The 27,645-nt window shown below is 45.9% G+C and overlaps 1 protein-coding gene across 4 annotated transcripts in view; it reads right to left on the bottom strand.

The window, feature by feature from the left end:
• Positions 1-209: 209 nt before the first annotated feature.
• Positions 210-27,645, bottom strand: part of B3GNT9 (UDP-GlcNAc:betaGal beta-1,3-N-acetylglucosaminyltransferase 9) — a 100,550-nt gene continuing 73,114 nt past the window's right edge. For 3 of the 4 annotated variants that reach the window (XM_033942845.1, XM_033942843.1, XM_033942844.1), the window contains one exon: positions 14,550-15,910. In XM_033942845.1, coding sequence (XP_033798736.1) covers positions 14,659-15,891 — 1,233 coding nt within the window. In that variant the 5' untranslated portion in view covers positions 15,892-15,910 and the 3' untranslated portion in view covers positions 14,550-14,658. Of the gene's footprint in view, positions 1,908-14,549; positions 15,911-27,645 lie in introns of those variants that run through there. The other variant, XM_033942847.1, reaches the window with a different exon arrangement.

Raw genomic sequence — 27,645 nt, 5'->3', positions numbered from 1 at the left:
AACTCATTTCTGATCTCGAGCTATTAGGAATTGTTGCAATTGAATAGGATACCAAAATATATATTCAATGTCTTGTACTTTGACAAGACATTTACATGGAAATTTTAGGTAAAAAGATGCCTCAAGTGCTAAAACTCTTATTCTTAATTTCAAAAATTCTTTCCTTCTTAGCTGCGTTGCTCTTGAGACATCAGGAAAAATTCTAACCAAATCTCCACAAAATTTGGTCAGCCTATTTTTAAAGTAAAGCTTCATTATTAGCATTTTATCTATCTCACTCATGCATGTTATTACCATGGTGGACCTACTCTGGATCACATCCTGAGTATCCTCCAAAAACTCTGTCAGGTTTATATCATCTGCTACCAGGTGATCCACCTCCTGGTCGGATTGTATTTTCTTTTGCGGAATATAATAACAATTATTTATTGGGAAGTTTACCGCATTGGGTAATCCCAGTATTTCTTTGAAAAATTTTCTTAACAATATTCAGGAGATAACAAATGAATCACTGGGAAATTAACCAAGTGGAAATTCCTCGCTCTATGCATATTTTCCAGCATTTCCATTTTAGAATGTAACATCGTAGAATCCTTAACAGCAAATACTGAGACAGCTTGCAATGTATTAGTTTGAGTTTCAACTACAATTAATCTTTTATCCAAATAACTTAAGTTAGAATCCATATTCTCAAACTTTTGAGACACAGAATGTGAATATTCCAGTGTTTGTTTCACAGATTCTCTGAGAAACCCTTCAACTCTAGAAATTCCTAACCACAAATCTTTAAGGGTAATATCTTGTTTTTCTACTGCTTGCGGTTGATCCTCTACTACACCTGAAAATTCAAGTGGTTTAGGTATTTCAGTAAAAACTAGTTTACTTGTCTGAGTAGACGATACCACTAATCCAGTGGAAATAGCGAGAGTAATATTCCCGCTACCACCAGATACTGGATGAAGGGGGGGTGTCCTTTCGAGGGGACTCAACGATGCTCCAGATATGGGAGAATTCATATCAGATAAAGGTTGTGGTGAAATTCCTGTAGGAAATGTCAAATGTCTGTCCATAGGACCAGAAATAGCGGGTGTTGAGCTCTTAGACTTAATTTTCCTTTTACCCATGAGGCTTAATTTTCCTTTTACCCATGATAACAAATCAAAGTTTTACAACCTGAGCTCCTACGGCACGGCTCCAAGGGGCTCCCAAGGGGCAAAACCTGCCCCTTAGGGCACACCCCTTCGGCCGCGCGGCAGCAGGCTACAATTTAAAGGAAATTCCAGCTAGGACAGACGGACCCGATGACGTCAAGGGTCCATCCTCCACAGTGCCTGCCCGAATTCCAACTCCGGGGCCAGCCACCGCTGCGGGTAACATGGGGCAGCGATGAAGATCTCCTCCGGCGTCCCAGCAAAGAAAAAGCAGCTCCCGAAGAAACTGCAGCAGCAGGCTACAATTTAAAGGAAATTCCAGCTAGGAGAGACGGACCCGAAGACGTCAAGGGTCCGTCTTCCACAGTGCCTGCCCGAATTCCACCTCCGGGGCCAGCCGCCGCTGCGGGTAACACGGGGCAGCAATGAAGATCTCCTCCGGCGTTCCAGCAAAGAAAAAGCAGCTCCCCAGAAATAGAACAAATTTTTCAATATAACAGAACCCCCCTTCCGGAGTCCCCACCACCAGTGACTATAAACACAGTGTAATGAAAAAACATGAGAGTAGAAAAGTACAGTACATTCAACAGTTCAGGATAAGGCTCCTAACCACAGAAGTCAGTGTTCCAAAAGGGCTCCCAAGTGGCCATGAAACGCAGGCCCTGGATATCAGAGAGATCATGCTTTCCCACAAAGAGATAGCAGGGGCCTCCGGAGCCAGCCATTTGAGTAAGATGCATTTCAATGCTATCAGAACTGCAAAAAATAAGTACAAAATAAATTTGCATGCAGTACCTCCATTGTATGCAAACCTCTCATGCATATTCATTGTAGATATCTTGTAAATCAGACTGGGTTGAGAACCCCTGGTCTACAGAAATTACTTGTTCATATATGGTTGTAAAATTAAAAATTATTGAAAAAAAAATGTTAACAGTGAATTATTTCACTGTCGCATAATATAGTATGTCAGCTTTACTAGTTTTCTCCATATTAAAACAAAAAAAATTGCTTATTTCTGAAGTCTAATGTTAATGAATATTGTATACTGTAATGTTAAAATGTTAAACCTATTGCAAATTCAGCTTTTCTAGTTTGGTCTTGATGTATAAACTATTCAAACTAGCTCTTAATATTGCACTTAACTATTTTACTGTTTTTAACATGTCCAATATAAGATTATGTACTTGCGCTGGTAAGATCTTTTCCAGTAGATAGGTGAGACATAAGAACATAAGAATTGCCGCTGCTGGGTCAGACCGATGGTCCATCGTGCCCAGCAGTCCGCTCACGCGGCGGCCCTCTAGTCAAAGACCAGCACCCTAACTGAGACTAGCCCTACCTGCGTACGTTCTGATTCAGCACAAACTTGTCTAACTTTGTCTTGAATCCCTGGAGGGAGTTCTCCCTTATTACAGACTCTGGAAGAGCATTTCAGTTTTCTACCACTCTGGGTGAAAAAGAACTTCTTTATGTTCGTACGGAATCTATCGCCTTTCAATTTTAGAGAGTGCCCTCTCATTCTCCCTACCTTGGAGAGGGTGAACAACCTGTCCTTATCTACCAAGTCTATTCCCTTCAGTACCTTGAATGTTTCGATTATGTCCCCTCTCAATCTCCTTTGTTCTTCAACCTTTTTACACCTATGGACCGGTGAAAATAAAAGAATTATTTTGTGGACCAGCAAACTACTAGGACTGATATTTAAAAACCCCATTTCCGCCCCGTCTCCACAAGCTCAGTCCCCGCAAACCATCTGATCCCATCCGCACAAGCCTCAGTTATGATTTTATATTGAATGTATTTTATTAAAGTATAAAAACAAACAATATTCTGTACAATTGTCATTTTACAAATAATACACAAAATGGAAATAAAATTATTTTTTCTACCTCTTGTTATCTCTGGTTTCATATTCTTTTCACACTCTTCCATCCACTGTCCCCTTCCATATCTATCTTCTTTCTATGCCCCTGTCCCCTTTCCATCCAGCCTGTGTCTCCTCTCTCCTTTTTACATGATTCATTCCAGCTTCACTGCTCTCTTCATTTTTATCTCTCCTACACCAGATCTAGCATCTTTGTCCCTTTCTGCTTATTTTTCTGCTGACCCCCTTCCCATCATCAATCTCTATACTTTCTCATTCCTGTCTCTCCCCTTCCCCTCCTCTAATCTCCCTGCCAGCTGTTTCATTCCTTTTTTCCTTCTCCCTTCCCTCCTCCTCCTGTCCAGCAGTAACTCTCTTCCCTTCCCTTTCCCTCCTCCCCTCCCAGCAGCATCTCTCCTCCCTCCCTCCAGGTCCAGTAGGAGCTGTCCCTTTATTTTCCCTTGTCCGGCAGCTTCACAGACTCCTTTCCCTCCTCCCCTTCAAGCAATATCTCTCCTTCTCCCTCCCTCCAGGTCCAGTAGCAGCTGTCCCTTTATTTTCCCTTGTCCAGCAGCTTCCCAGACTTCTTTCCCTCCTCCCCTCCAAGCAGAATCTCTCCTTCTCCCTCCCTCCAGGTCCAGTAGTAGCTGTCCCTTTATTTTCCCTTTTCCAGCAGCAGCTTGTCCAGCAGCTTTCCCTCCTCCCCTCCAAGCAGCATCTCTCCTTCTCCCTCAATTCAGGTCAAGTAGCAGCTGACCTTTATTTTCCCTTGTCCAGCAGCTTCCCAGATGCCTTTCCCTCCACCTCTCCCAGCAGCTTCTCTCCTTCCCTCCAGGTCCAGTATCAGCTGTCCCTTTTTTCCCTTGTCCAGCAGCTTCCCAGCCTCCAACAGTGACTTTCTCCCCCCCCAGCAGCTCTCAGTACTTGCCAGTGCAGCAATTCACTAAGGCAGCCTTGGGTCCTTTAATGGGTCACTCCGCCTCTGAGGAAAGAGGAAGTTACATCATCAGAGGCGGCCATGACTCAGCAAAAGCCCCAAGGCTGCCTTAATGAATCGCTGCAATGGCAAGTACTGAGAGCTGCTGGGAGGCTACCCATGATCTTGCCAACCCTGCGTGGACCGGCAGGAAATTGTAGCTCGTCAATCTCGCAAACCCTGTGCGGACTGGCAGGAATTTTCTGTGGCCCGGCACTGGTACACATACTGGTGGTTGAAGAACACTGTTCTAGACCATAGGGTTATTTCCCTTTACCTGCATGGACTGTAGAAGAGAACCATTCTAGGTTTTCCATTCCGCCTCTAGAGTACTTCACATGGTAGTTGAGCTCCTCCCATCAGTCAGTACCCAAGCATGAAAGGACACTCACATCTGTACAGTAGAGGCACCTGTAACTAACAGCACCCGTAACCGCCAACATAGGCTTCAAAGGAGCTCAGGAACTACTCGCAAAACCGGGTCCCAGCCCCTAAGGGCTGACCTGTCTCCATGAAACAAGATGGTAACAGCTAAGGAGACTGAAATTGACAATGAAGTCTGAAATCTGAATCTGAAACCTGAAAGTAGGCACAGCAAGGACATGGCGGGGAGTCTAGAATGCCTCACCTATCTGCTGGAAAAAATCTTACCAGGATAAGTACATAATCTCCTTTTCCAGTGCAAAAGGTGAGACATTCAAACCAGTGTCTCTCAAACTTTCTCAAGCCACGGCACACTAAAGGTAGTGGCCACCGCTCAAGGCACCCAGAAGTGTGCGGACATCGCCATGATGACATCACACACATGCATGACATCATCATGTTGACATCCACGCATAAGTAGAGGCCCTCCAGACAGGCCCTGAAATGGCAGTAGGGCGAGCCAGCAAGGAAGTCTAACAAATATCAACTGAATACCCACAAACACCATCCTAGACCCACCCAAGCTCTTCCCCAGATCCAACCCCCTTTATTAATTGTAATGCAATTTTCTCCATTCATTTTTCATATACACAGCAGATATAAAGTCTCAAAACTGACACATTTCAATCACTATATTGAAATAAAATCTTTTTCCCTACCTTTGTTGACTGGTGACTTTATTTTTCTGTGCTTTTAACTATGTTTCCAGTGCCTTCTTATCCACTGACTGTTTTCTCTCTCCATCTTTACTTTCTACCTTGCATTGAATTTTTCTATTTTTCTGCTTTCTTCTCAAAATCTACTTTTCCATGTCTTCCCTTCCTTTCCTATCTCTCTCTCCTTCCCTCCCTATTTCCATGGTCTGACATCTCTCTCCTTCCCTCCTTCCCCCAGAGTAACATTTCTCTTCCCCTTCCTCCTTTCTGCCCCCTACAGTCCATATCCCTTCCCTTCCTCCTTTGTGGCCCCCCTCCCAGTCCAACATTTCTCCCTCCTTTCCAACAGTCCAACATTTTTTTCTCTCTTCCTTCTGCATGCTTCTCCTCTGGTCCTCCTTCCCTCAACCAAACATCTCTTGCTTTCTCTCCCTCCATGAATCCATCTTTTCACTCTCTGCCCTCTCCCCCTTCCCCATTGTAACATTTATCCTTCCCTCTTTCTGTCCTCCCCATCAATCTTGCCCTCTCCATGAGTCCAACACTTTCTGCCTCCTGCACACTTTCTCTCTCTGTTCTTGCCTCTTCCCTCTAGTGGCATACCTCCTTCCCACTCCCAACTCAACATACTCTCTCTACCATCTCACCCTCCCCACCAATGTGTAGCACCTTTCCTTTCCCTCCCTTTCTGCCAGGTCCAGCAGCATCTCTTCTACCTTCCTTTTACCTCTTCCCCTGTCCCGTATTACCCCTTTTCCCTTCCTTCATCCCCCCATCCAGCAGTACCCCTACTCCCTTCCCTCCTCCCCCCTATCCATCAGTACCCCTACTCTCTTCCCTCCTCCCCCCGTCCAGCAGTACCCCTACTCACTTCCCTCCTTCCCCCTGTCCAGAAGTACCCCTACTCCCTTCCCTGCTCCCCCTGTGCAGCATTACCCCTTCTCCATTCCTTCCCCCATCCAGCAGTACCCCTTCTCCCTTCCCTCCTTCCCTGTCCAGCATACCTCTCCTCTCTCTAGACTAGCGGCAGCTCATTGTGTGGTTTTAACTTATCCACACAGCTGCCGCTAGGATTAGTTTAGCCACAGTTTCATCAGGCAGCCTCGTGGCTTTTGCTAGGCTGGCCCATCTTGCATCATCGAAGTGGGCTGGCCTAGCCAAGGCCCCATGGCTGCCTGAAGAAACCGAGTCTAAACTAATGCTAGCGGCAGCTGTGCGACTAAATTAAAATCATGCTGAGCTGCCGGGGTGGGGAGCTGGTCCGGGGTGGGGAGAGAAGCTACCAGGACTCCTGCTTGCCTCTTCTCTGATTTGAAGTGTGCCGTGGCATACAGGGGCAGGAAGAGAGGCGCCGACGTCAGCTAACTTGCAACTTCCTGCCTTCTCCTGAGTCCCGGTAGCATTTCGGCAGCAGAAGGCAGGCAGTTCCAAGTTAGCTGGCACCTCTCTCCCTGCCCTGTATGCTGCGGCACACTTCAAATCTCAGGAGGTACAATAGTGTGCCGCGATACACTTTTCTAGACCATAGGGACGTACAAAAGCAGTCCCCCAGAGAGTCAGGGTGGGCTTGCTGCACCAGCCTTCATGACTGAGGACCTGAAAGCCGAGTCCTGCTTGGCAGCAATATCCACTCTGTACAATTTGCAAATATCAGGAGAAGCAGATTGCACTTCTGCCCACGAAGAAGTCACATTCCTAGTAGAACATGCCTTAACAGGAACAAGAGACTGTTTTCCTTCAAAATGTAAGTAGAGGAAATGGCCCTACGGATCCACCTGGAGATCGTGACTTTAGAAGCGGGAGTCTGAATGAGTCAGTACAAAGAGATGGTCAGAAAGGCAAAAATCGTTAGTGACCTCCTGGTAACGCAGCAGCAGTCTACGCACATCCAACCTTTTTAGGAGACGATCTTGATATTTGGAACCTATCAGCTGAAAAACAGGCAAACATACCTCCTGATTGACATGGAACGCCGACATCACCTTAGGCAAAAAGGAAGGAATGATCCGAAGCGAAACTCCCGTCTCCAAAATTTGGAGGAAAGGGTCCCTATAACACAACTCCTGCAGCTTGGAAACCCTATGGGCAGAAGTGATGGCAACCAGAAAAACAGTCTTGATTGTAAGATCTAGAAGTGAGGCATCTGGAAGAGGCTCAAAAGGAGCTTTAGCAAGGCCCAACAAAACCACATTAAGGTCCCAGGCCGGGAATGGATTCTTAACAGGCAGCTGGACCCGCAGAGCCCCTTTCAAAAAACAAGCCACATCTGGATGCAGCTATCCGGAGCTCGGAAACAAGATAGACAAGCCACCTGGTCTCTTAAGGACACCACAGTGAGGCCCTTATCCAGACCAGCCTGGAAAAAAGCAAGGACTATGGCACAGGAGCCGAAAAAGGGTCTACCTGATCCTGGGTACACCAATTTTTGAAGGTGCTCCACACCTTAGCGCAGGCTAACACTGTGGAAAACGTCTTGGATTTGAGAAGTACAACAATCACAAGCTCTGAATAGCCTTTACGTTCTAAGGCCGCACGCTCAAGAGCCAAGCCATAAGAGCAAAGCTCTGAGTAAGAATGTCTATAGAGGCACTCAGGTGCAGCCTGCGGCCTACCCGTAGTCGCATCAGATCCACGTACCAGGGTCTTTGTAGCCAGTTGGGAGCCACTAGAGCAGACATGGGCAACTCCGGTCCTCGAGGGCCGGAATCCAATCGGGTTTTCAGGATTTCCTATGAATATGCATTGAAAGCAATGCATGTAAACAGATCTCATGCATATTCATTAGGGCAATCCTGAAAACCCGATTGGATTCCAGCTCTCAAGGACCAGAGTTGCCCATGTCTGCACTAGAATGACTCGACCTAGATCATTGGTCCCCAACCCTGTCCTGGAGGACCACCAGCCAGTCGGGTTTTCAGGATAGCCCTAATGCAGGGGTCTCAAAGTCCTTTCTTGAGGGCCTCAATCCAGTCGGGTTTTCAGGATTTCCCCAATGAATATGCATGAGATCTATGTGCTTGCACTGCTTTCAATGCATATTCATTGGGGAAATCCTGAAAACCTAACTGGGATTGCAGCCCTCAAGGAGGGACTTTGAGATCCCTGCCCTAATGAATATGCATGGGTCAGATCAGCACTCCTATCATCTTCATTACATGCAAATCTCTTTCATGCACAAAAACAACCAAAGCTTGGAACAAACACAAAGATGATCAGAAGAAATATCACAAGGCGGCGAGGGATGCCAAAAAGGACTATGAGGAGAAAATAGCTCAGGAGGCCAAAAATTTCTTTAGATACATAAAAGGAAAAAACCTGCAAAAGAGGCGATGGAACCGCTGGATGACTAGGGAAGAAAAGGGTAAATCAAGGAAGACAAACAAATTGCAGACAGACTAAATTCCTTCTTTGCGTCTTTCTTTACGAAGGAGGACACCGCAACAATACCAGAAGTAGTGAAAGTGTTCAAAGGAGAAATAGAGAACAGCCTCACCACAGTAAAAATGGACTTGGACCAGATATACTACCAGATCGACAATCTTAAAAGTGACAAATCCCCTGGACCCGAGAGACTTAAAAGGTTGAAATCGGAGAGCTATTGCAAAAACTTGCCAACCTGTCAATTAGAACTGGACAGATACCGGACGATTGGAAGATAGCGAACGTCATGCCAATTTTCAAAAAAGGATCAAGAGGAGAACCGGGCAACTACAGACCTGTGAGTCTTACGTCTGTCCCTGGAAAGATGGTTGAAGCACTGATTAAAGATAGCATAGTCCGGCACTTGGATACACACGACCTGATGAGAGCCAATCATCATGGCTTCAGGAAAGGGAAATCATGTTTGACGAATTTACTTCAATAGTGGAGAACCGGTGGACATAATATACTTGGACTTCCAGAAAGCGTTCGACAAGGTTCCACATGAAAGACTTCTCAGGAAACTACAAAGCCATGGAATAGAGGGAGATATATTAAGATGGATAGGCAAATGGTTGGAGAACAGAAAGCAGAGAGTGGGCATAAATAGGAAGTTCTCAGACTGGGAGAAAGTGACTAGCGGTGTGCCCCAGGGCTCGGTACTTGGGCCCATCTTATTTAATATTTTCATCAATGACCTAGAAGAAGGAACATCCAGTGAGATCATCAAGTTTGCAGACGACACAAAGCTATGCCGGGCAATCAGATTGCAGAACTCCAGAGTGACTTGTGTCAGTTAGAGAAATGGGCGGAGAAATGGCAGATGAAGTTTAATGTGAAAAAGTGCATTTAGGCAGAAAGAACAAGGAACACGAGTATAGAATTTCAGGTGCAACGCTGGGTAAGAGCGAACAAGAAAAGGACCTGGGTGTACTGATAGATAGGACCCTGAAATCGGCACAATGCACACCAGCGGCAAAGAAAGCAAATAGAATGTTAGGCATGATAAAGAAAGGAATCACGAGTAGATTGGAGAAAGTTATAATGCCACTTTATAGAGCAATGGTCAGACCACACTTGGAAAACTTTGTCCAACTTTGGTCTCCCAACCTAAAGAAGGATATAAAACTGCTGGAGAGGGTGCAGAGACGAGCAACGAAACTAATAAAAGGTATGGAGAACTTGGAATACGAGGAACGACTTAAGAGACTGGGATTGTTCTTCCTTGAGAAAAGGAGACAGCGAGGTGATATGATCGAGACTTTCAAAATACTGAAAGTAATTGAGAAAATAGAGCAGGAAAAAACATTATTTACAATGTCCAATGTGACACGGACAAGAGGACATGGACTGAAGCTAAAGGGGACATGTCCAGGACAAATATCAGGAAGTTCTGCTTCACGCAATGAGTAGTGGACACCTGGGTTGCTCTCCCAGAGGAGGTTATTGCGGAATCCACCGTTCTAGGATTTAAAACCAACTAGATGCACATCTCCTTAGGCATAGAGGGCTATGGGTGACTAAAATTACGCCAGGTGTACACCTGGCTGGGCCTCCGTGTGTTCGGATCGCCGGACTTGATGGACCGAAGGTCTGATCCGGAGATGGTAGTTCTTTTGTTCTTATGTTCATTAGGGCTATCCTGAAAACCCGACTGGTTAGTGGTCCTCCAGGACAGGTTTGGGAACCACTGGCCTAGATGAGTCGCAATTCTCTGAGGAACCCTGCCTATCATTGGCCAGGGTGGGAAGACGTAGAGAACAATATTCGGAGGCCACGGCTGTACAAGGGCATCGATCCCTTCGCTTCTAGGCTCAAATATGTGGCTGAAGAAGTGTGGCGCTTTCCTATTTTTCACCATGGCCATAAGATCGAGGCAGGGTAGACCCCAATGTTGCACAATCTTCTGAAACGCCTGAGGCAACAGGGATCCAGACTCTGCCGACTTAGGAAGTCGGTTTCCTGTTTTTCACCTGTTTTTCATCGAGGCAGGGTGAACAGGATTACTTCTTAATCCTGCTCAAGAGGACGCTCCAGAATGATTGTACAAAGTTTTCCAATTAAATGTATTTATTGTAATGACAGAATAATCTTGTTTTAAAAGGCATTTGTACAAGGAGACATGTTTGCTCAGAAGTGTAACAGCATCTTTCTGATGAATGGTCTCATACGCTGTCCTGCCTTCTTTACCTATATATCTAATTTGACATCATAATTTTTGTTTCCATACCATTGACTTAACATATTTTTCATTCCCATATAAGGTACATGCATAAATACATACGTAGTAATATAGGAGTGGTTTCCCTCACAAAGGAATGCCTAAGTTTACATTCTAATATTAAATTTAAATCAATAATACAATAAGGAAAGAAGAGAAAAAAGATATAATAATAATATATCTTTCTCTACAAAATTACTTACAAATCATATTCCTGTAAATAGACTGGACTGGTTCTTTTCCTGACCACTGCCCCTCCAAATTCAAACTGCTTGTCTTACAACGTGCTGTGAATGTCTGGAGTACCATTGCCAGGCCAAAAGGCAGAGTTGAAAACTGATAATGCTGACCCAGCACATGAAACTTTAGAAACTTGCGGTGAGCTGGAAATGTGGGGATATGCAAGGACGCCTCTATAAGATCCAAGGAGGCCAGAAACCCCCGGAGACACCGCCACCATGACCGATTTCATGGTCTCCATCCTGAACTGAGGTCTCTTGAGGGCCGCATTCACATGTTTCAGATCTAGAATAGATCTCCAATCTTCTGACTCTTTCTTTTGGCACGATAAAGTGTATCTACCTGAGCCCGAAAAATAATTTGGCACTGGCTCTATTGCTTGAATATCCAGCAAGCGCTGAACTATAGCTTGGACTCTGTGCACTCTGTCCTGACCCCCTGGAGGAGAGGTCACAAACCAAAAGGACAGGGGTTGGTCGAATTCCAACTTGTAGCCCAATTGAATAATTTCCAAGATCTGTAGTAATGCGCATCCTGTCAGGCAAAAACTCCGACAGCCAACCCCCTACCTTTAGAGGGATCTCCGGCTCCCTGGCATCATTGCATCTTGCTGGCAGGTCGGGCAGGATGGCTGGTGGCAGGCTGGGAGTGCCTGTAGCCTGCATATCGGGCCTTGAAGTTCCATGAAGATCTCTTCGATGAGGAGGGAAAAAACTGTTTGTGGTCCCGAAAGGTTCTTCTGGAGCCACGAAAAGTAGAAAGCCAGGCCCCTGAGGTCTGGTCCAACTATCCGGCAGAGACTTAGGGTGTTGATACATTACCGCATCTATGAGATCATCCAACCATTTGCCAAACAATAACTGTCCCTTAAAAGGCAGATGAGCCAGGGTTGCCTTGGAGGTAGAATCTCCAGCCCACTGTCAAACCCAGAGCATTTGGCGGGCCAATATCAAATAGGCTAAGATCTTTGCCATTACTCTCACAAGGTCATATAAGCCATCTACCAAATAGTCCATCCCAGCCAAAAGAAGCTGAGGAGACCTAGAAAACAAACTTTTTGAACAAAGGGAGAAATTAGATGGATTTAAACAGGACATAGTGGTTGTAAAAACTAAGATTGAAAATGTTGAGAAAGAGATATTGGAAGTAAAGGAGGTACAAACAACCTTAATTAGAAATAGTCTTAACTTAAGAAGAAAGATGGAAATCTTGGAAAATAATAACCGAATAAATAATCTTAGATTACTGAATTTTCCAAAGCTACCTCTACTCTCTCCTAAAGAAGTTCTAAAGAAATATTTTATAGAAATCCTTAATGTTCCAGAAGATACCTTTCCTCCCTTTTCAAAAATATATTATCTTCCTACAAAAACCTCAGAGGAACAACCTCCGGTAGAAGGCGAACAGATGGATTTAACTACAATCTTGGAAACTTCAACGAAGGAGGTAGCTACTTTACTGGTAACAGTCATCCTGCTACCTGACAAGAACTGGATTTTAAAGTTAAAAATAGACGCTAAGGAGCTCATAATAAAAAAAAATGTCTAAAAAGTGGCCTAAATGGGTATTTGGACGATCAAAAAGCCTGATCGTCCAAGTACCCATAATTAAAGCTGGTTTTAGACATATCTAAAACCAGCTTAGGCCTTTCCCCTGCCTCTAAACGCACAGAGAGAAAAGAGGCATTTTTAGAGGAAGGGAAAGGGCGGGAGGTGGGCCGACCTACACCTAGGCGTACAACACGTATAACCAAAGATTTTGCCTAGTCAGCACTTTTACGTTTTGACTACCCCCCACCACAATCATTGTGGCAGGAGAGATGCCTCATCTCCCCTGCCACGATGCGATCACCCCTCTACCCGAACTGCCGCGACCCGCAGGAGGAGAGATGCCCATCTGTCCTGAGAGAGGCCAATCTGTCCTGCCACGATACATCACCCCCCACACTATCGGGGCAGGAGGGAGCCCAAGCCCTCCTGTCCTGGCAAACCGTGACCCCCCCCACTGACATCGGGGCAAGAGGGAGCCCAAGCCCTCCTACCCCATGGCACCCCAAACCTCCGACTCGATCAGGGCAAGAGGGAGCCCAAGCCCTCCTGCCCTGGTAAACCGCTGACATCAGGGCAAGAGGGAGTCCAAGTCCTCTTGCCCCACGATCCCCAACCCCCCCCCTCCGAATCTGATGGGGCTAAGAGGGAGTTCAAGCCCTCCTGGCCCGGTGATCTCCAACCCCCCTCCCCCCACACAATGAGGCCAGGAGGGAGCCCAAGACCTCCTGGCCCGGCGATACCCTCTAACCCCCACCCCCCACTAAAACACGGGCAGGAGGGATCTCAGGCCCTCCTGCCCCCGATGCAACCCCCCCATGACCGCCCCCCCGAACCCCCGATTGGCCCCCCGACACCCCCACCCCCCTTCTCCGTACCTTAAAAATTGTTGGTCGGATAGACGGGTGCCAAGCCCATCCGTCCGACAGGCCAGCCATCTCGGGAATGGCTGGCCTTAGGGCCTGATTGGCTCAGGTGTCTCAAACCCCGCCCACAGGTGGGGCTTGAGGCGCCTGGGCCAACCAGAATCGGCACAGTTGTCTTAGGCCCCTCCTGTGAGGGGGAGTTATGGGGGAACCTCCCCAAGTACACTGAAAACTTTCCTTTCAATTTTTGGTGGTCAGGAGATTTTCAGTGTAGTGGTGGGGGTTCCCCCCAACTGGAGCACAAGGTAACCCCCCCTCACAGCGCTAACGGTACAGTTTGAAAGCAGTGGGAGCAGCAGTGGGCATATGTCCAGCGTGCAAATGTCACCGCGGGATTGTCAGTGCGCCAAAGTCCAGTGCGCTTTTGACGGATCACCACTGGAGACAGACGCTGTACCTACTTTCTAGCCTCTGTGAGAAGCCAGACTCAGAAATCACTGCCACACTGCCGGGAAACCTGCTACTAAGCTGTTTCTTCGGGCTGCCGGTCAGACCCACTGTCTGACTATGCCTCGACCCCTGCGGACCACTGACTGTGCACCAGGATGGGCAGAGGTGCAAAACGCAGCCTGCAAGCTGCAGAACACTGCTGAGCTGCCTAAGCGTGCTAAACGGTTTGTGGCCGAGCCCCCCCCCCCCCATATAACAGGGATAAGGCCAGGTCAGGGATGGCTCTGAGCTCCGAAGAAGACTAGCAGACCGGCTAACAAGTACCCCAAAGGGACCAAAGTCTGTGAATTCTCAAGCAGGCAGCTTTTAAAAGTGCTTGAAATGCTATAGAACTGCAAAAGGGAACAAAAGTACACCAAATTAAAAATAATAAATATGGGAGAGCAGAACTCTTAACACCTGCAGCCATGCATACAGAAGAGAAAGACTGATGGGAGGAGCTCAGCTAGTCTGTGAAGTACTCTAGAGGTGGAGTAGAAAACCTGGAATGGCTCTCTTCTGCAGTCCATGTGGGTAAAGGGAAATAATCCTATGGTCTAGAACAGGGGTGGCCAACCTGTGGCCCAGTGAAGTATTTTGTGTGGCCTCGGTCGAGGACAATGCAATGTTTTCCTCTGCTGCCCCCGGGTGTTTACTGTCTTGCTGGCTCCCTCCTCTGTCTTGCTGCAGCATTTATGCGTTTGTGCGGCCCCAGAAACATTTTTTTTCGGTAAATGTGGCCCAGGGAAGCTAAAAGGTTGGACACCCCTGGTCTATAATGTCTCACCTATTGCACTGGAAATTAAATTGTTATTGTTCCTGTCACCATCTTTTTCCTTTCCCAATAAAATGGTTTCTTTGCACTCTTTTTTTTAGTACATGAAAAATTCTGGTTGTGAAGAAGGTTCCACATTAACCAGATTTCAGATACTTTTAAACTATGAACTACCATTAGGTCTTTGTAAAAGCATGGGTCAAATGTTGGCAGGTGGGGTGCAGCTGAGGGTTTCACTATTCCAAAAGTTTTAAATCCATCATGTGAGACAGGTTTAAGATTGATCCTTTGCAAGCACATACCTAAAAACACATCATCAATGGGAAAGAGTTCTACTTCTTTACATGCCTGAGAGAGTTTTGTCATTGTAATCCCAGACATTAAAAATCCTCCACCTCCTGCATAAGGTGGATACATCCCTAGTCCATACATTATTTCAGGAATGAAATATTTACTCTTCCTTAGTCTGATGGGCTTTGCATGGTTAATAATATCACCGACAAACAAGTCCTCTGTAGGACTACGGACCTCTAGAAAATCCACAATGTTCTCCATGTTGACAAAAACATCATTATCTCCTTTAAAAATGAAGTTCACATTTGAACAAAACTCAGCAGCCCAGTTCAGAAAATGTATCTCCTTCAATGTCAAATTAAAAAAGGTGTCCACAAAGTCCCACAATAAAATATCTTTGTATGTCTGACTTTCATGTTGCACAAGGGTCTCCCACATAGCTACTGTTGTCTTATTCTTTGGGACACCAAGCAGGAAAACTCTTCTAATGCACAAACCATTAATTGAACCTTCCCTTCCCCATGTTTTGCGTACAATTTCACGCCTGTCAAAGTCTTCTACAATAGATTTTATAGCAATCAGCAGAAAAGGGTCTCTTTGGGTTTTTATGCATTTTTGGGGTTGGTTAATGAGAACATTATAGTTTCTCTCATCCTTATTCTTCAGATACTGCTGAAAATCAAAAGAAGAGTAGGTCACTGCTGGTGCTATGGTAGAGCGTTTAAGTTCCTTGTACACTGGTTTTGCTCGTTTAATGCCAGAAATATGTCTAGGGTTGGGATGTGTTATCAATCTGATTTGGGGATGTCGTCTTGGCAGATCCCTTGACATTATTGGAGGTCTTGTGTGGTTTTTCTCCTTAGTTCCTCTTGGAGATGTTTGACAAAGCTGGACGTACAGTATAGTGCAAAAAGTTAGTAACAGGAGAAAAGTGCAAATTGCATCCTCTTTCAGGTGAACTCTCATTGTTCAAGGCTGTTTTCATCTGAAAACAAATAGATCATATATTGCTGTTTTGAATTAAAATGCTTGACAAAAGGATACAAAGATTTTTTTAAAGTCAGATGCAGCCTCTTTTACAAAGCTGCACTAGCATCTGTGCTGTGCTAACGGCTCCGAAACCCATAGAGATTTAAAGGGCTTCGGGGCTGTTGCTACGCGGCTTTGTAAAAGAGGCCAATAGTAGTGCCTCCATTCAGGCACTCTGATGCTGTGTGGTGAGAATCTATTCTATACAGGCATCTGGATGCTCAGTTATAAACTTAGTATATGTGTGCCTTACATTTATGCAATCACAGTGAAGAAGGTTCCACATTAACCAAATTTCAGATACTTTTAATACTTTTAAACTATGAACTACCATTAAGTCTTTGTAAAAGCATGGGTCAAATGTTTGCAGGTGGGGTACAGCTGAGGGTTTCACTATTCCAAAAATTTTAAATCCAGCATGTGAGACAGGTTTAAGATTGATCCTTTGCAAGAATCTGGGATAACTGTGATTGCAAAATGCAGTAAGAAAGCATATAATTTAAATTATTTTATGTTACATGCTCCACACATATATAAACTCCTTGCATTTCTGCACTATGCCCGTGGTTCTTAAACCTGTCCTAGGGGACCCCCAGCCAGTCAGATTTTCAAGATATCCCTAATGCATGAGGCAGATTTGTATGCCTGTTACCTCTATTATATACAAATCTGCCTCATGCATTAGAGATATCTTGAAAACCTGACTGGCTGGGGGTCCCCCAGGACAGGTTTAAGAACCGCTGCACTATGCCATTTAGGTGCACTGTTAAAGAATATCACTTTGTCACCCTGTAATTTTCATATGTAAATTTGCATTTACACATATGACAGTATTCTGTATAGAAACATGATGGCAGATAAAGGCCTAATGACCCATCTGAGTATTTCTTAGTCTAGGCACATGTATATATCTAGAATGCTAGCACTTATTCACATGTGAGTACACATATTCGTGAAAATGTCATCTAGGCATTTGGTCAATATTCTGCAAATACCCACATAACTTACATAGGATGTCTGTCTAGGACACAGGCTATATAGAATCAAGTATAAGCACTAGAGAATGACACGGGGAAAAAATCTGTCCCCGTCACCGCCCCGTCACCGGCCCACCATCCTCTGCACCGCCCCGTCACCGCCATTCCATTCACCGCCCCGTCACCGTCACTGCCATCCCTTTCACCGCCCCGTCACCGCCACTGCCATCCCATTCACCGCCCCGTCACCGTCCCCGCAGCATCTTTTGGGATCTTTAACTCATCATCGCTAGGACTCGAATCTGAGTCCGTGGCACCTAACATAGAATGGAATTAGTATGGCAAAGTAATGAAGAATGGTCCAGCAGCCCCTACCCTCCCTCCACCTCACCTTATATTCGTTCCGAGTTTGCCGGCTTCCTTTTTCCCTAGCCGCATGCGTTCAAAAAGCCGTGCATTTAGCCAGCTCCCTCCCTCCACCTCACCTTAAATTTCGAGTTTTCCGGCTTCCTTTTTTCCGAGCCGCACATGTTCAAAAATCCGTGCACGCGCGGCTGCGCGAGTCAATCAAACTTCTCCTCTCCTGCAACTTCCTGTTTCCGGTTGCGTCAGAGGAGAAGATTGATTGACTCGCGCAGCCGCGCGTGCACGGATTTTTGAACATGTGCGGCTCGGAAAAAAGGAAGCCGGAAAACTCAAAATTTAAGGTGAGGTGGAGGGAGGGAGCTGGCTAAATGCTACGGGCGGGCGGGCGGTGGCTGCGGGGACCGCGTGATCCTTGATACCTCACTGCGGAGACAAGACCATTCACCGCCCCGCGGGCGGTGAATGGCCTTGTCCCCGTCGCCGCAGCGACTGCTAGTTTTCTTCCCCGTTTTCGGCGGGTGACCCGCGGCTAAAATGCGGTGGCCGCGGGTAAACCGCCACCGTGTCATTCTCTAATAAGCACCTTAAATTCAATCCTAGCTTGAAAAGAAGCTAGTGCAGTTTACATAACAATAACATGATTAATTTCCCTCCACCTAAAATCAATTTAGCAGACACATTTTGAAGCACCTGTAAATCTCTGTACTTGTTTAACTGGTAGTCTTAGAAGACAAACATTACAATAATTAAATAATGAAAGGCTTGATAATTGGATGAAAAACTGTAAATGATATACATAAATAAAATACTCAATATTTAAGTTTCAACTTTAAAAAAAATCTTGCTAATAAGGTTGTTGATAACATAGGTGCTGAAATGGGGGAGGCCACAGGGGCCATGGCCTCCCCAAATATTGTCAATCAGAAGTATGTCTCTCCCACCTATCATCTCCCCTCTGCTGTAATTTCAAATCTTCAGGCAGCCAGTGGCACAACGAAGTGAGCCTCCCACTGTCAGTCTGCCCCGGAAGTGTTCTTTCTGCAGCCTCCTGCCTAAGGAGGAAGAGGAAGTGCTGCAGAAAGAACACTTCCAGGGCAGGCCGACAGCAGAAGGCTCACTTTGTTGTGACACCGGCTGTCCGAAGATTTGAAATTACAGTGATGAGGAGGAGTTGGGGGAAGTAGGGAGAGTATGTACCCAGCTGAGTCGGGGTGAGGGGGTCTGGGGTTGAGAGTGAGAGTGAGAGAGTTGGGGGAACAGGAAAATAGAATTGTTAGATATAGGTGTGGAGTGAGAGGGAAAGACATGGGGAAAGGAAGAAAGAGGGAAATTCAGCAGAGAGAGAGAGGGAGGGAGAGATGCATGGCGGAGAGAAGGATGAGAGGGAGAAATGTTGGGTATGGTATAGAGAAGAAACAGGGACAGATTGAAGAGGATGCAAGGTGGAGAAATATTGGACATAGTGATAGAGGGAGAGATTTGACATGGTACTGGAAATGGGTGCTAGAAGAAGTGGGCATGGGGCTGGCTGGCAGTGGTGAAAAATGCTGCACATGCTGTAGGAGATGAGACAGGGAAAAATGTTGAATGTGGCAGTAGAGGGGGTGGGAGTGATGCCTGGATGGACAGTGAGAGAGAGAGAGGGGGAGACATGTTGCCAAAAAGGGTAGAGGAGAGAGGAGGAAAAGTTGGACTCTTGGAGGGACAGAGAGAGCTGTTGGTTGGGGAAGGGAATGAGGTCCAGAGGAGATGAAGCGTGCAGCAGGCAGAAAGAAAGAAATATTGAATGCACAGTCAGGAAGGAAGTGTAACCATAGACTCATGAAATCATCAGACAACAAAGTAGAAAACTGATTTATTTGTCAATTAGTGATTGAAATGTGTCCATTTTGAGAATTTATATCTGGTCTATATTATTGCACTATAGTTGTCTATTTTTTATAGTTGATACTGAAGTGACATTGCATGTTTTTAAAGTCATCTGCCTTGACCTCTTTGAAAACCTCCCAAATATAAATAATTAAGATTTCTTTGCGTACCGTATGCATTTGTGGGGGAGGGGGGGTTGTGGTTACCTCTTTGAAGATGTGAATAAACATGTGGATAGAAGATGACCAGTTGATATAGCATTTCTAGATTTTCAGAAAGCTTTTGATAGTTCCTCATGAGAAGCTCCTGAGAAAATTAAAGGGCTAGACCTTAACGCCAGCATTGAGCTGGCAATATTCTAGAAGCGTACCACGCGGTTTAGTGCGTGGTAATTTTGTGCATGTGCTAAAAATGCTAGATCACCTTAGTAAAAGGAGCCCAAAGTGTCATGGCATAGGTGCCAAAGTTCAGTTATGGATTAGGAATTGGTTATCAGATAGAAAACAAAGGGTAGGGTTAAATGGTTATTTTTCTATAGGATAGAAAACAGTGGTGGAGAGTAAACAATGGAGTGCCGCAGGGGTCTGTACTGGGACTGGTGCTATTTAACTTAATTTATAAATGATCTGGAAAATTGGAACGATGAGCGAGGGTGATATAATTTGCAGATGACACTAAACTGTTCAAAGAACATAAGAATGTTTCCATGATGCCGATATCAAGGTTATCTTTTTGTGCCATAGCTTCCAATTCCCCCTTCTTATTCCTTAGGCTCCTTGCGTTCATGCACATACACTTGAGTTTGTGGCCTGTTACTGTCTTGCATTTTCCTTCCCTCTTGTGTGATGCACAGTTACCGATGCTAGGGTCCACCTTGGGGATTAGCACCCAAGAAAAGGATATGGGTATCATCGTAGACAATACGATTGAAACCTTCCACCCAATGTGCACATGTGGCCAAAAAAGCAAACAGGATGCTAGGAATTATTTTTAAAAATGGATGGGTAACAAGACTAAAAATGTTATAGATGCCACTGTATCACTCCATGGTGCGACCTCATCTGGAGTATGGCATTCATTCTGGTCTCCTTACCTCAAGAAGAATATAGGTGGTGCTAGAAAAAGGGTTCAAAGAGCAACCAAGATGGTAAAGGGGGAATGGAACTCCTCTCGTATGAGGAAAGTACTAAAATGGTTAGGGCTCTTCAATTTGGAAAAGAGATAGCTGAGAAGAGATATGATTGAAGTCTACAAAATCCTGAGTGGAGTAGAAACAAGTGATTGATTTTTCAACTCTGTCAAAAATTACAAAGACTAGGGGACACTCGATGAAGTTAAAGGAAATACTTTATAAACCATAGGAGGACTAATTTTTTCACTCAGAGAATAGTTAAGCTCTGGAACAAAAGAACATAAAGAATTGCCGCTGCTGCATCAGACCAGTGTTCCATCGTGCCCAGCATCCGCTTCCGCGGCGGCCCTTAGGTCAAAGACAAGTGCCCTGAGGCTACCTTATCTGCATACGTTCTGGTTCAGCAGGAACTTGTCTAACTTTGTCTTGAATCCCTGGAGGGTGTTTCCCCCTATACAGCCCCGGAAGAGCGTTCCAGTTTTTCCCACCACTCTCTGTGTGAAGAACTTCCTTATGTTTGTACGGAATCTATCCCTTTTAACCGTTAGAGAGTGCCCTCTCGTTCCCCCTAGCTTGGAGAGTGGTGAACAACCTGTCTTTATCTACCAAGGTGTATTCCCTTCATTAGCTTGAATGTTTCATCATGTCCCCTCTCAGTCTCCTCTTTTCAAGGGAGATGAGGCCCAGTTTCTCTAATTTTCTCACTGTACGACAACTCCTCCAGCCCCTAATCCCTTAGCTCTTCTCTGGACCCTTTGAGTAGTACTGTGTCCTTCCTCAAGTACAGCGACCAGTGCTGGACGCAGTATTCCAGGGTAGAGGCGTACTATGACTTGGTACAGCTGCATGATAACCTTCTCCGATCTGTTTGCCTAGCATCCTGTTCGCCCTTTGCGCCATCATGCCAGCACATTGCATGGACGGCTTCATCGACTTGTTGACCAGTTTTTCCTGGGGGGGGGGGTACTCACTGAGTACTGCACCGCACATCATGTATAAGATTTTTGTCACCGACATGCTTCACCTTATACTTACCACGTTAAACCCTCATTTGCAATGTCGCTACCCATTTCTCGAGCGTGTTTATGTCATGTTGCATGTCTTTCGCATTCCTTCTGCATCTTTACTACTCTGAATAACTCTGCAAATTTAATCACCTCGCCGGCGTACCAATTTACAGGTCGTGTATAAATATATTGAAGATCACGGGTCCAATGCACCAAACCCGGTGGCACTCCACTCGTGATGCTTTTCCAGTTCAAGTATTGTCCATTTATTCACACTCTGTGCTTCCTATCCGCCAACCAGTTTTTAATCCATGTGAGTATTTCACCCTCGATTCCATGGCTCCGCAATTTTTCGAAGTAGTCGTTCATGCGGGGCCCTTGTCGAACACCTTCTGAAAATCCAGATATACAATGTCGACTGGGTCACCCTGTCTACCTACCTGTTGACTCCCTCAAAGAAGTACAGCAAGTTCATCAAGCAAGATCTTCTTTGCTGAAGCTTTGCTGGCTGGTCCTCATCAGATCGTGTCCATCAAGGTGGTCAACGATGTGATCCTTTATCAGCGCCTCTACCATCTTTCCCGGAACATGAGGTCAGACTCACCGGTCTGTAGGTTCCATGATCTCCCCTCGAATCTTTCATGAAGATCGGCGTAACATTCACCACTTCCAGTCTTCCAGAATCCTTCCCGATTTGATCAACAACAGATTGGTTATTAGTTTGAAGCAGTTCAGCGATAACCCCTTTCAGTTCCTTGATTACCATCTGGGTCCAGGAGATTTATCGTTTTTAAGCCTAGTCAATCTGCCTGCATACCTCTTCTAGACTGACCATCACCCAGTCAGTTTCCTATCGTTTCCTGCTGCCTTCTTTCCTATTGGCTTCTGGTATGTGTGTATATCCTCTTCGGTAAATACAGACTCAAAAAATGTGTTCAGTTTGTCGGTGATTGACTTTGTCCTCCTTTAGCACTCCCTTTATTCCATAAGAACATAAGAATTGCCGCTGCTGGGTCAGACCAGTGGGTCCACATGCCCAGCAAGTCCGCTCACTCGGCGGCCCTCTGGTCAAAGATCAGCACCCTAACCGAGACTAGCCCTAGTCTCTTTTTGGCACCTGTGTTGATGTTGTTTGTACTTGTTCCAGTTTTGTCCGTTTTTGACCTTTTCCATTCCTTAAATGAAGTTTTCTTGTCTCTGATCGCTTCCTTCACCTCTACAGTGAGCCACGCCGTTCTTTGTTCTTTTCTTCTTGGATCCCTTGTTGAATTCCTCTTGGATCCTGTCAATGCGGCTCACTATGTCTTCTACCTTGGCTCTCGGTAGGCAGGTCACCAGCCGATCAAGTCTTCCTCCTGCTATGTGGCTGTCAACTTGTTTGATGATGGAGTCCCCCATGACAATTGCTGTCTTCTCTATCTTCTCCTGATTCTCCAGCTGCAGGTCCCTGGTGTATGTCCATCTCTCCTGCCACAGGTCCGTGTCCTTCATTCTCGCTGCTGTGTCACCCATTTCTTCCTGGTGGTTGTCCGTCGGGTGGACCACACTCTGTAGGTGTCTTTCGGCAGTTCCACTGTTGCTGGTGATTTTCCACAGCCTCCCTGTATGCCTCCTCTATGAACTTCTCCAGCTCTTGGACTTCTTCCTTGATGGTGTCCTCTGTCTTGTTCTCTGCTTCCTCTGTCTGGACGTTCTCTGCATCTCTGTCTCCCTCATCCACTGCTTGAAGTGCCTCCAGTTCCAGTATTCTACCACTCAGGAATCTGACTTGTTTTCTTCAGGCTCTCCAGTTCTCTGCATCGAGTGCATACGTAAGACTGCATCCCAGAGGGGAGGTAGTCATACATATGGCAGATGATGCAGAAAACTGGGTAGCTCAACATCTTGCTTCCGTCTGCTGCGTTCCAGTGCTGCCTGCTTGCCGGTCTGCTGTGGATGCCTTCTGTGTCCTGCTGTGTTGCGCCTGCTCTTTATCTGCTTTTTCCCCCTTTGGCTTCTCTCTCCCTCTGCCCCTCTCTCTGTAGCTGATTTTCTCCTGCTCAGATCAACTCTGCTCTGTTGGCCCCTCCCCTTTTAAGGCGGAGCTTCAGTGGTCGACTTCGGGGGTGGGTGGGGAGCTAACTCTCACCGATTCGCCTCTTGGTCTCCTGCCTCTGCTTCTCTCTCCTGCTCTTTTATCTGCTTTTTTCCCCCCTTGGGCTTCTCTCTCCCTCTTGCCTCTTTCTGTAGCTGCTTTACTCCTGCTCAGATTAACTCAGATTGCCTGAAACCCTCCCTCTCCTATCCACTCGAGCTCCCCAAATGCCAGTAATATCTGCCTGGCCTCAGAATCCCCAGCGCTAATGCCACCAGAAGTCACCCTTTCAAAAAAAAATCCCCGAAAAGTCAACCATGCGTCCTTAAAGCCCCTGCCCCCTGCTAATCTCTCCATTCATGCCCTCTGACTCTCTCCCCCAGGTCCCGACACTTTATTGCAATATCAGATCCACATGCAACAAGATTCAAATTCTGAAGACCTTCTTGATGATTCTGACCCTGGATTCTTGTGCATCACAGAATCATGGATTGCTAAAGACGACCTATTTACACAAAACGAGACTCTGTTCCCACGGTTACCAAGGCCTCTTCTCACCCAGATCTAACCAAAAAGGAGACGGCCTGGCACTCCTCTACAAATCTTTCTTTGATGTCCAGCTCCTTGAAAAGGGCTGTCACCCCTCACTAGAATATATGCTAGCCTCAGTCAATGATGAGCTCCACCCTCACCCACTGGGTATCTTGCTACTATACCATACCTCCCACCTACCCCTTGGATCAATTCCTCTGATCTTGTCCTCGAGACCATAACAAACGCCTTCCTTAAATTTCAAAGATTACTGATCACTGGGGATATTAATCTCCACCTTGATGACATCACCAGCAAGGACACGATTGAATTTAACAACTTCCTCTCCTCTCTAGGTTCCCCCGCCTGCTTCCTCTCCCAACCCATGAAAAAAGGGCACACACTAGACTTCAATCAGTTTCCTCGATCTTACCTCTTACAAAACTTCAGCCGATGACGCTTGTTGGGAACACGTCCCTTGGTCAGACCATTTCTTAGGGGCTTTCTGTCTCCCCAGTTTTCATGTCGCATCTTGGGGCCCTCATTCTGTTTCCCCCAATTCTATTACCTTCAGCAAAAAAATTACGAGTGATCTGTTTGGACCAATTTCCTTAAACATCTCTCCTCCGTTCCCAAGCTCGCAGATTCTGAAACCTATTGGCACAACTGGATCGCCCTCTCTGAATCCACCTACCACTCTCTTGCCCCATTATCCACTAAATCCATCTCCTACCCCCGTAAGGCCCCCTGGTACCTTCCATTTCACAGAGAACTGAAGCAAAAATGTCGAGCTTTGGAGCACAAATGGAAAAAATCTAAATCCCCTACAGATAGACAGACCTGGAGGGTCAATATTAAGCTCTACAATACAATATTAAAAAAAGCTAGGAAGAACTACTACAGAGACAAGATCTCCAGATCCAACAACCAGAATAGTGCATTGTTTAACATCTGGCGCTCCTTAGCCTCTAAAAACGACTCCACCCTGCTCCCCTCTTCTCCGCCAACCAATGTTCTAGCTAAATTCTTCTATGAAAAGGTCACTTCTCTAAGATGCTCTTTCCCGCCTACTGTCTCCTTCAACTCCCTGGTGCCCACCGATTCCATCCCCATCCCACCTATTTCAACCCCATCCCAGCTGACAGATCCTGGACTGCCTTTGAGCTCGTATCCAAATCACAGGTCTCTAAACTCTGCCTCAAACTAAAAACTTGCAACTGTACCTTGGACCCATTCCCCTCCTACCTATTTGAGAAAATTCCCACACAGGCCATCGCATCTCTCACCAAACTTATAAACTCTGCTCTTCTATCGGGCCTATTCTCTTCTGAAATGGGACACATTGCTTTGACCCCCACTACTGAAAAAATCTGTCCTAGACCCCTCCACTCCATCCAGCTATCATCCAATAGCAAATATCCCTCTCCTAACCAAGATGCTAGAGTCTATTATATCTTCCCAACTTTCATTCTACTTGGAAAGATTCTCTATCCTCCTCCCTTACCAATATGGATTCAGAACCAATTTCAGCACCTAATCCCTATTGGCCTCACTAATCTCTAAGGTTCAACAACTTCATTCTCGTAATAAGTTTGCTGTTCTTCTTCAATTTGACCTTTCTGCTGCTTTTGACGTTGTCCATCATGATATTCTAGTTTTCCAACTCTCCGAGATAGGCATCAACTCCACAGTTCTAGACTGGTTCTCAAAATTCTTACGTTCCCGTTCTTACACTGTTAACATGAACGGTACCTCATCCTCCCCCTGGAAACCGACATGTGGAGTCCCACAAGGTTCACCTCTATCTCCTATTCTTTTCAATATCTATATGTCCTCTCTGAAAATCCTCCATCTATCCCCCCCATGAAACACTTTACTCTTATGCTGATGACATCCTTGTCCTCCTCGAGATCAACTCGAACCTCACTAATCTCCCCGAGAACATATCCTCATGTATACCGAACCTCCAATCCTGGGCCCTCACTGTACATATGAAACTAAACGAGTCCAAAACAAAACTACTTTGGCTTGGTCCAATATTAGACCATTTACCCACCTCCATTCCATTGTCCTCTGGCCCCACACTTCAGCTTGAGTTCTCAAGCAAAGTTCTGAGCATCATCATAGACTCCTCACTATCCTTCAATGACCACCTCCACTCCTTAGTAAAAAAAATGCTTCTTTAGCCTTCATATGCTGAGGAAAGTGAGATCCTGTTTCCATCAAAAACACTTTGCCATCCTTGTACAATCCATCATCCTCTCCAGATTAGACTATTGCAATTATCTACTTGAGCCTAACTAAGAAAAGCCTCCACAGACTCCAGCAGATACAGAATGCCGCGGCTCAGCTTATTTTCGCAAAAAGTAAATTTGATCACGTCTCACCACTTCTGTCCAAGCTTCACTGGCTTCCAGTAATTTCCAGGGTCCACTTCAAGTGTGCCTGCCTATCTTTCAAGATCCTTCACGGCATTCTTCCTCCCGTTATTCCACTATCCACTATTCCATTATTCCCCGTCAACATGGATTTACCAAGGGGAGATCCTGCCAATCCAACCTGATCAGCTTCTTTGACTGGGTGACAGGGAAGCTCGATGTTGGAGAGTCCATGGACATCGTATACTTGGACTTCAGCAAAGCATTCGATAGTGTACCACACCGCAGGTTGTTGAGCAAAATGAGTTCTATAGGATTAGGTGACACATTGACAAAATGGGTTGGAGACTGGCTTGGAGGTAGGCTTCAGAGGGTGGTGATCAGTGGAGTGCCGCAGGGCTCGGTCTTGGACCCGATCCTTTTTAACATCTTTATAAGGGACTTGGCTGAGGGGCTTCGAGATAAAATAACGTTATTCGCCGATGATGCCAAACTATGTAGGCAAGAGCACGACGGACAATATGATACAGGACCTACTCCTATTGGAGCACTGGTCTAGGACCTGGCAACTGAGTTTCAATGCCAAAAAATGCAAAGTCATTCACCTTGGCAGCCAAAATCCATGCAAGACTTACACCCTTAATGGCGAGATCCTAGCAAGGACTGTAGCAGAACGGGACTTAGGGGTAATCATCAGTGAAGACATGAAGACTGCCAATCAAGTGGAGCAGGCTTCATCTAAGGCTAGACAGATCATAGGATGTATACGTAGGAGTTTCGTCAGCCGTAAGCATGAAGTCATTATGCCATTATATAGATCCATGGTGAGACCCCATCTGGAATACTGTGTACAATTCTGGAGGCCTCATTACCGCAAGGATGTGCTGAGACTTGAGTCAGTCCAGTGAATGGCCACCCAGATGGTCTCGGGACTCAAGGATCTCCCGAAAGAGGAACGGCTGGATAAATTGCGGCTATACTCACTCGAGGAACGCAGAGAGAGGGGAGACATGATCGAGACGTTCAAATATCTCACAGGCCGTATCGAGGTAGAAGAAGATATCTTCCTTCTCAAAGGTCCAACGACAACAAGAGGACATCCATGGAAAATCAGGGGCAGGAAATTGCACGGTGACACCAGGAAATACTTTTTCACCGAAAGAGTGGTTGATCGCTGGAATAATCTTCCACTTCAGGTGATCGAGGCAAGCAGCGTGCCTGATTTTAAGAAGAAATGGGATCGTCGGTGGGATCTCTTCACAGAGTTAAGTAGTGGAGGGTCATTAGGGTGGGCAGACTAGATGGGCCGTGGCCCTTATCTGCCGTCTATTTCTATGTTTCTATGTTTCTATCTTGG

This window comes from Geotrypetes seraphini, chromosome 4 (assembly GCF_902459505.1).
Source record: "Geotrypetes seraphini chromosome 4, aGeoSer1.1, whole genome shotgun sequence".
NCBI lineage: Eukaryota > Metazoa > Chordata > Amphibia > Gymnophiona > Dermophiidae > Geotrypetes > Geotrypetes seraphini.
This window is presented reverse-complemented; position numbering and strand designations above follow the sequence as displayed.